Raw genomic sequence first — 10,272 nt, 5'->3', positions numbered from 1 at the left:
CTCTCTCTCTCTCTCTCTCTCTCTCTCTCTCTCTCTCTCTCTCTCTCTCTCTCTCCCTCTCTCCCTCTCTCTCTCTTCTACCAATACTATAGTAGCCCTTTGCTCCACAGAACTGACTTCTTTTGTGCCACCTCCACTTGGGCACTCTTGAACCACTCAGCTCCTTTTTTCATCATCCTTATTATATTCTTTTTTTTTTAGGCCCTGAACTAATTATTAAGTCCAACCTTTCTTCCCAAAAATGTTGTACTTCTGGAATTCCAAAATTGCCCATATTTCTCTAGCAGCTTTTCGAAAGGATCATTAAACCATTAGCCACAGTGATCTCACCAGTCTTAGAGTGTCAATGGTGGCTATGGGAGACAGTTCCTTTCCCTTCACCAAACCAATAAAAAAGAATAAACAATTTGCATTTATAATTGCCCCCTTTGCGAATTACTTACATACTTCTACACACTAATATAACATTTACTAAATAGAATTGCGTTTCTTCAAGACCAATTAACAATTGGTCTGAACAATTCCACCTAGAACCTATCAAGAACATTATTTTATTATGAAAATCACATGTAAGAAGACTACAACCACAACACGCATACACAGCAACACTAAAATCATTTAGGTAGTCTACAAACTTTATATATCTCTGATAAAATCTAAAAGACAGCAAAACAGATTCTATATATTTACCTCCATAGTCAACTGTTACAAAAGTAAAAGTGACGCTTTAGATACAAATAATTACAGAGGTATCAAGTTATTGAATCAGGTAATGAAGGTCACAGAGAGGGTCATAGCCCAACTAATTAGGGAGAGAGTCAGTTTAGATGAGATGCAGTTTGGGTCCGTGCCAGGGAAAAGCACCACTGATGCTATATTTCTGGCAAGACAGCTTCAGGAGAAATACCTAGCCAAAGATACACCTCTGTACCTGGCTTTAGTTGACATGAAGAAAGCCTTTGACAGGGTCCCCTGATCTGGTGGTCAATGAGAAAACTAGGGATAGAAGAATGGTTAGTGAGAGCTGTGTACGCCATGTACAGGGATGCTGTCAGTAAGGTGAGGGTTGGCAACGAATACAGTGAAGAATTCCGAGTACGGGTAGGGGTCCACCAAGGATCAGTCCTCAGCCCCCTCTTATTCATCATAGTCCTCCAGGCAATAACAGAGGAATTCAAGACAGGATGCCCCTGGGAGCTCCTCTATGCTGATGACCTTGCACTAATTGCAGAGTCACTATCAGAACTAGAGGAAAAGTTTCAGGAGTAGAAGCAAAGATTAGAATAGAAGAGCCTTAGAGTCAACCTAGCTAAAACCAAAGTCTTAATAAGTAGGAAGGCAGACAAGCCACAAATCCCTTAGGTAGATGGCCCAGCATGATCTGTAGAAAAAGTATAGGTAGAAACTCTATAAGATGTACCCAGTGTAAGCTATGGACACATAAGAGGTGCAGCAATATCAGAGGAAGGTTAACTGGGAAGATAGTTTTTGTATGTAGCAAATGCTCAGGAGCAATAAACACTGGAAATGTGCAGAGAACAACTTCTGTCACATTCCAGGGAGAAACACTACAAGTCGTTGATAACTTCCATTACCTTGGGGACCAAGTCAGTAGCTGGGGTGGATGCTCTGAAAGTGTAGCTGCTAGAATAAGAATAGCTTGGACAAAGTTCAGAGAGCTCCTACCTCTGCTGGTGACAAAGGGCCTCTCGCTCAGAGTAAAAGGCAGACTGTATGACGCATGTGTACAAACAGCCATGCTACATGGCAATGAAACATGGACCGTGACTGCTGGGGACATGCGTCATTTTCAAGGAATGAAGCCAGTATGATCTGATGGATGTGTAATACTCGACAGAGTGTAAGTACCTTGAGAGAAAAGTTAGACCTAAGAAGCATCAGTTGTGGTGTGCAAGAGAGACGATTGCGCTGGTATGGTCATGTGGCGAGAATGGATGCGGATAGCTATGTGAAAAAGTGCCACACCCTAGCGGTTGAACAGAATCTGTGGGAGAGGTAGGCCCAGGAAGACCTGGGATGAGGTGGTGAGGCAAGACCTTCAAACATTGGGCCTCACCGAGGTAATGACTAGTGATCAAGACCTTTGGAAATATGCTGTGCTTGAGAAGACCCGGCAAGCCAATTGAGACCATAACCCGTGGCCCATGCCATCCTACTTATGCGTACCTTTCTTTTGTTGGACACTAAACTTTGCTTGCAAAGACCTGTTGAGGCAAGTGAAATCACAATCAAAATCAAATTTGCTGACATGGCCGATGACAGCACCACCTGATTGGCACCCGTGCCAGTGGAACGTTAAAAGCACCATCTAAGTGTGATCATTGCCAGGGCCACTGACTGGCTCCCGTGCTGGTGGCACATAAAAAGCACCATTCGAGCATGACTGTTACCAGTGTCACCTTACTGGCACTTGTGCCGGTGGCATGTTAAAAACAACATTCGAGCAAGGTCGTTGTCAGTGCCACTGGACTGGCTTCTGTGCAGGTGGCACATAAAAAACACCATTTGAGCGTGGCCATCGCCAGTATCGACTGACTGGCCCTCATGCCGGTGGCACGTAAAAAGCACCCACTACACTCTCTGAGTGGTTGGCGTAGGAAGGGCATCCAGCTGTAGAAACTCTGACAAATTAGACTGGAGCCTGGTGTTGCCATCCGGTTTCACCAGTCCTCAGTCAAATCGTCCAACCCATGCTAGCATGGAAAGCGGATGATGATGATGATGATGATGATGATGATCACCACACATGGAAGTACACATGCATGGATGGAGGCAGGATAATCATGAGTTATGACTACTGTATGGAAGCTAGGAGCAGAACATGAGCAAGGCATGGAAATATTGGAGCTAAATTTGATCAAAATTCCTACAATTTAATATCAAACAATACTTTGAAACCAAATTAATCAGAGGACATATACTACAAACTCTTTCTATAATTTCTGTTATTATGAAATGTTTATGTTTAAATTCTATACCATGTGACTTCCTTCTGCAATTGATTCCATCTCCTTCATAACCAGACTTGCATATGCATTGGTAGTGCCGTACTAAATCGTGATAAACACACACTGCATGTTCATGACAGTGGTTTTGTAGATTGCAGCTTATTTCTAGGGGAAAAAAAAATAAAACAAAAATGTATAAAAATAAATGTAACAGAATACATTGCAGAAAATTCCAAGACACAAAATACCCAAAATCTCAAAATTCTTGAAAGTCATTAATTATATACCTCTTTCTACACACTTCAATCCATTTCCTTTATATCCTGCTTTACATTGACAAATATAGTGTCCTTGCTGGCGTCGGTCTGGCACACAGTCAGCATTTCTGTCACAGTTATTGACAACATGGCATGAAGTTGATGGTTGGCAGTATCTTCCATCTCCTGTAACAGAGTTACCAAAAATATGAATAAATTAAATTAAACTAGAAACTATTTGCACGTATTTTCTACTTTTGATTGAATAAAAGCTATTTTAAACAATATTTCCTAGATTATGTTTTCCTTTAACAAAACCAGAAAAAGTCAAAACCCTCATATCACCCTGCTCATATATATATATATATATATATAAGAAGAAAAATTATTTTTTCAAAGTAAACTCATAAACTTCACATAAAATAAATTCCCACAAGTTGTCACTCAACCGTGGTTTACAAGCAACATGCAAGAATGTGGTTTGAAATGTGACTCAAATGTGTTGGCTTATTTTTTGCAATAAAATTCATTTCTAAAAAAATAATGACCTTCATTCCAAAAGGTTCATGTCATTCTGTTTTTCTAAGATCTTTTGTCAATAGTTAATAACATTTAGAAAAATCTTTCTTCAAATGCACACACACACACACACACACACACACACACACACACACACACACACACACACACACACAGTGATATAAAAGAATGGGTTTAACAAATAATTTTAATGCATCTTTTACAATCATTTCATTACTACAACAACAATGATGGTATAGTCTTTCAGTGCCAAAGAAACAATGTGCATTTTCATCACAATTTAATCAATCATGGGCCATTTGTAACCATGTCAGCAACTACTGATTAATTTCCATGAGCAACACAGGATTTGTTTTGTAGCACATGGAAATTAATAATTGCTGGTATGGTTACAAAATGATACAAGATTGATTAAATTGGATAATGATGAAACAATTGTAAATGATGTGTTAAAATGATACATTAACTTTATTCTTCTATATCTGTTAGTATACATTATCTATGGATATTTATGGATTTTCAAATAATTAGAGTGTAGTATGAATAAAATTTCAGATTTCTCAATTTTCCAACAGCCAATAAATGTAGAAGTGCTTCATGTGGTAAACATAAGGGTTATGAATATCAAATCACCTCCTCTCTCTCTCTCTCTCTCTCTGTAAGTATGTATCTATATGCATGTGTGAATCTATATATATAATTAAATATATACATAAATCATGTATATCAAAATATCATAGCAGAAATGTGAACTTCTACAGAACATATCATACTCTTTTTAAACAATTATTTTCATTATTTTAATATAATACCTGTGTATCCTGGCTCACAAACACATCTATGGCTGTTGCGTTCTGGATCATATTGGCATCTAGCATTTTGTCCACACCTAGGGCAGCGCCTTGGAGAGCACTGTTGACCATTTCCTTCATAACGTGGTTTACAGCGGCAGACATGTTGTTGGAGAGTTTGCTCAAACACACAATCTGCATAAGGGGAGCATTGCCGGCAAGTATCTGTTGTTATAAAGAAAATTTTTATAAGTAATCACAATCTAATTGGAGAAATTTCATAGAATTATTTTATCAGTTATTTAACCAAACACAATAAACACATAACCCACGATTGTACAAGATTATATATATCAATACATTATTGTCAAAATTTTGAACTGAAGGAAGATTTTTGAGTCAATAATACATTACCAATGTAAGTACAGGTTCTTCCATCTCCAGTAAAGCCAGCATTACAACGGCAATGATGGAATAGTCTTTCAGTGTCAAAGAAACAATGTGCATGTTCATCACAATTCTCACAATTTTCCTCAACTGAAATTTAAAATGAAAATTATTATTTGCATGAATTAATTAAAACTAATTGTTCAAATTAGATTACAAGAAAAGAACAAAATGTTTAAGTCATGCAAATAAAGCTTTGTGTGTCTGTTCCACATTATATAGGTGAATGTGAGTGAGAGATTTGCATGAAAGAAGGAGAGAGGTGAGAGAGACAAGGAATCAGGGTATTTGTGGGGAAAAGGTTATCGAGAAAAGATCAACAGAAACTTCAGGAACAATGGATGAATGCAATAAAATAGGCAAAAGCATATTGTAAAGGCAGGTGAGGAGTAGAAAACGGTTACATGAAGACCATCCCAGCCACCATGACCATCCATTCTAGTGTGCTTCTTAGTCCTACTTGTGTTCGTTTCCACTAGCATTTTATATGACTGACAGCCAAAAGTACCTAGTACACTCCGTAAAGTGGTCAGTGTTAGGAAGGGCATCCAGTTCTAGAAACCAGGCCAAAACAGACAACTGGAGCCTGCTGCAACTCCCTAGTTAGCCAGCTCTTGTCAAACTGTCCAACCCATGCCAGCATTGAAAACGGATCTTAAATGATGATGATAATGACACATATATAAACAAAAATTAGCTGCAGAAGTAATTGTATGCATCCAGTGAGATGTATTTGAATAACTTAGAAAACATTACAGATATATGAAATACCATACAACATAAATTCTTGATTTACCAAAATTATCTTTGTCTCTAGAGGACATATCATAATTTTCAAATGTCAATCATAACCAGTTCCACTTGAGAAGGAGAGATAAACTCAAGCATCAAGAATTTCTCCAAAACTGACATGCCATTTGAAGAAGAAGGACTGGAATTAGTGATTAGTACAAGGTTGGAAGGTGGGATGTGAAATATGGGTGATAAGAGAGAAGAAATGAAATGATGAGGGATTCCTAAAAGAAGCTGGTATGAGACTAGCCAGCTCCGAAGAACAGAGGCCATTATAGCAATGATACTAAAGACAGAGAGAAGAGACAACATGCTTGTAGGCCAGAAGCTGAAGTGTGTCTGTTAGCGATTTAATGTAACTCAGACAAAAGGCTTTTTTCCTAGATACATGAGAACATACTTTACTCTTATTGCAGAAAAAATTTTGATGGAAATCTTGATCACTTTGACCCCTTAGTTATCCTATTTCTGTTGAAGTACACCGCCTTCAATCCAATTAATTTTGACAATTAATTTTTAATTTAAAATATAACTTTGTTGTTATCAAACTGGTGTTTGAAACATAAATTAATATGAATTTTGATTGAAAGTTTTAATTTAGATAATTTCAAAACAAGAAATTTTGTGTCACAGAAACAAGAACAGTTTTATGTAGGTTGATATCTAAAAAAGGTTAAATGAAGATAATCTTTAAGCAATCCAACTCCTATAAGAAAAATCATCCACATGTAAATTAAAGATGATATTTAAGAAAAGTAAATATTGTAACAATATTCTAAGAGAATTTCAAAATAAGATAAGCAAGAATGAAAGATTTCTGTGTTCTTACGTTCTGTAGTACTGCACATCATTCCATCACCACTGAATCCAGATTCACATTCACACTTATATCTTCCCTCTTCAGGAGAATAGACACAAGCGGCATTTCTACCACAGTTGTTGACTTCATTGCAGCTGTAGACTAGAAATAGAACATAAATATTCACAGAGTTATCTTTATCGAAGAAAACAATTTGGTGCATTTTCAGGTAACAAAGTAAAAAAAAAGAATAGACATTTTGATTTCTGCAACTAGGTGAATCAGATATGGGAACAATATCTGTCCGCAAACCTTGTCCAACTCCAACCATTGCCATGGTCATGGTTAGAAGGTCTTTGATCATATTATGTCTGGGACCCAACAACAAAGACAAGAAATTCTCCATCAGTTGTCACTGTCATCATCATCACCACTGCCATCATTGTAATTGTCATCTTTATCCTCGTCATCGCTGAATTGAGGTGAATGGGCCAACTCATGACAGCCTTCCTATAGCAGAAATAAAACATTGGTGATTGCTATTTCTGTATTTGAAAAACACCCACTAAATAGGATGCTAGTCCATTAGAGTGTTAATCCCCTACTATTGCTGCTGCTCCCACTGCTGCTGTTGCTACTGCCACTGCTGCACAATTACAGCTAAATTGACTGGAACAATGGAATATACATTGTCTTGGAGAAGGACATCCTGTATCATCCAGCTCCTAAATGAAACCCATTACCAAATGCCTAACACCCTAACCACAAGGCCACACATCATCACCTCAAAAGTAATAATCAAGAGGACAGATTTTTGTGTTACATCAGTTAATAGAGCAGTCAGTAAGAAGTGTTCTTTATAAATATTATTTTCAAATCGCCATTATATCGACAAACACCACCAATACCACCACTTACCTACCTTTCAAATATATACCTCTTGTGTCTTCAGTCAGAGATAAAACATTCCAAGAGCCTTGACAACATACTAATGAAGCAGTGTATCAATCACATAATCTTCCAATATATTTTCAATAAAGAAGTGTCTATCATATATTGACTGCATAACTAATACTATAACTAGCAATATATATCTGACCCATCAAATGTAGTACTGACATCACCCTTTGCGGTAATCCGTGGGGTGAGTCGTTCACTTCATTGACTTCTGGTACTGAACCAGATGGAATCTCTTAGTAAAATGATTTGCTTTAAAGTAAACACAAAATTGTAAATCTCATACGTCACTGAATGTAATAGCAATGGTATTGACAGATTCATTTTTAAATTACAATATCATAGTTACAGTTGAAATGTATTTATATTCACATAGTTTCATAATAATTACACTGAACATTCATAACACATACAGTGAACATTCAACAGAAAAATACCAGAATTCAAAGTAAAAATATCTAAGAATTATATGAAAATTATGTTGATTTTTGATGTGAAAATTTATCATTATATGAAATGCATTTGAGATGCTAAAATTTTATATCCATTCAAATTTTTTCTCCTTCATGTTCTACCTTTGACCAGCCTAACTCTTGTCTCTCTCTCTCTCTCTCTCTCTCTCTCTCTCTCTCTCTCTCTCTCTCTCTCTCTCTCTCTCTCTCTCTGTTTCTATAACCACTTGCTTCCCCAGCACTTACCTCCTTCTCCCCCACCCACCCTATATAAACTAGCTCACTCAGATTCCCCTACCTCAATTTTAATCACCTTGCCAAAAGAGTACAAAACTAGATGTTCAGATAAGCAATCTTGTTTTTCAATCTAGTACATCTAATCCTTCTCTTTCAGCACAGATCATCATAATTACCTTATTAGTTCATTTCATTATTCTACCTATTTCGTTATCTATGTAAACATAGCTTCATCTTCCATGCTGTATGTCTAAAAAAAAAAAAACTTAAGATCCCTTCACTTGATTCAATTCTCTCTCTTTCTCCCTCTCTTTCACGCTCATTTATTATCATCATTTATTCATTCATTTATCTAATTTTGTCACAGATTGGCTAACTGAAAACACTTGGTTATAGCTCTGTTAAGATTATCAAATCCCTTAGAGTTTATCTCCAATGTAAGGCAATGCATAAAAACGATGGTGTGGTGTGTGCAGGTTGTAGACTATTGCTTGTTTATGAGTTCTGCCAAATGCGAGCTTTCTTTTCAGGAACATGACACAGCTGTTCCTCATCCCAAGGTCTCACAGGCCCACACCTCCCACACACTCAGGGTTGGCACACTCAATGTGAGTATACTAAAAAGTAGGTCTGGTGAGATTGTTGAGATGCTTGAATGGAGACGTGTAGATTCGTGCTGCATCCAAGAGGTAGGGTGGAGAGGAGGTTCTGATAGGTTCCTCACAGGCAAAGAACACAGGTACAAGATTTTCTGGGCAGGGAACACTGACAGGGTTGGGGGTGTGGGTATACTTCTTGCAGAGAAATGGGTTGATAAGGTAATCGAGGTAGTTAGAATATGCGACAGAATACTTAAGATTAGATTAGTGCTTCATCATGGGTTAGCAACCATTATCTCGGCCTATGCTCCTCAGCCAGGGCTACCCGATGGACAAAAAGACCGATTTTATGACACCCTCTTGCAGACTACCTTGTTGACAAATGACAGGGACCTTCTCTTTGTAGCTGGTAACTTCAATGGACATGTTGGACAACACGCAGGGGGCTTCCATGGCATACATGGGGGCTATGGTTTTGGTCCCAGCAATGAGGAGGGAACCAGGCTGCTGGAGTTCTGTGATGCAAATGATCTTATGGTTCGCAATACCAACTTCAGGAACCCTGCCAGTCACTTATTCACCTACCGTTCTGGCAGACACACAAGCCAAATTGACGACATCCTCACCAGAAATAAGGAAAGAGGGCAGCTTATAAATGCCAAAACCTTCCTGAGTGAAGAGTGCACCCCACAACATAGATTAGTAGTTAGCGACTTCAGGATCAGGGCTAAATGGATGCCCAGAAGACGACCAGCATGGAGGAGAAGGATATGGAAGCTCAAAGATCCTGCGAATGGACAGAGATTTAGAGACATATTACTCAAAGCCTTTGATGAAATAGAAGGGGATATAGCTTCACATGATGTAGAAGACAACTTGTGGTTTCTACGGGACAACCTGCTGAGGGCCACTGACCAGATCTGTGGATGGTGCAAACTCCCCTCTTGACCTAAAATAACGTGGTGGTGGAACAATGTGGTTGACAAAGCTATTAGAGAAAAGAACAAGCTTGGGAGGACTTGAAGAATGGTGGTAGCAGGGAATTGTATCAGACTGCCAGAAGGGAAGCTAGGAGACAGCTTTTTTTAGCCTGAGGGGAAGCAGATAAGAAAAAATTTACCAATGTTCTGCACCGTGAGGACCAAAGACTCGAGGTATTTCGTGTTGCAAGACAGTGTAGGAGAGAGAATAGTGATGTTGTAGGAGAGAAATGTGTTCGCATGGATGATGGTACGCTTGCACTAAATGAGGATGCAAAGAAAGAGGTCTGGAGATGCCACTACGATAGATTGCTTAATAAAGAGAATGAATGGGAGGAAGAGAGCCTACCGTATGTCGACCCAATAGAGGGACCAGCTATCCGAGTTGATAGTACCGGGGTAGATAAAGCAATTAAGAGTATGAAGACCGAGAAAGCCCTCGGCCCATCAGG

The 10,272-nt window shown here is 38.4% G+C and overlaps 1 protein-coding gene across 3 annotated transcripts in view; it reads right to left on the bottom strand.

Moving 5' to 3' along the window:
* LOC106884151 (nidogen-1-like) overlaps positions 1-10,272 on the bottom strand; it is a 217,012-nt gene that overhangs the window by 23,913 nt on the left and 182,827 nt on the right. For all 3 annotated transcript variants that reach the window (XM_052973775.1, XM_052973777.1, XM_052973778.1), the window contains 5 exons: positions 6,626-6,757; positions 4,972-5,094; positions 4,579-4,782; positions 3,257-3,412; positions 3,000-3,134 (listed from right to left, as the gene is read on the bottom strand). In XM_052973775.1, coding sequence (XP_052829735.1) covers positions 3,000-3,134; positions 3,257-3,412; positions 4,579-4,782; positions 4,972-5,094; positions 6,626-6,757 — 750 coding nt within the window. The remainder of the gene's footprint in view (positions 1-2,999; positions 3,135-3,256; positions 3,413-4,578; positions 4,783-4,971; positions 5,095-6,625; positions 6,758-10,272) is intronic.

This window comes from Octopus bimaculoides, chromosome 16, assembly GCF_001194135.2.
Source record: "Octopus bimaculoides isolate UCB-OBI-ISO-001 chromosome 16, ASM119413v2, whole genome shotgun sequence".
Classification (NCBI taxonomy): Eukaryota; Metazoa; Mollusca; class Cephalopoda; order Octopoda; family Octopodidae; genus Octopus; species Octopus bimaculoides.
Note: the sequence above shows the minus strand (reverse complement) of the source record. Positions and strands in the feature narration are given on the sequence as shown.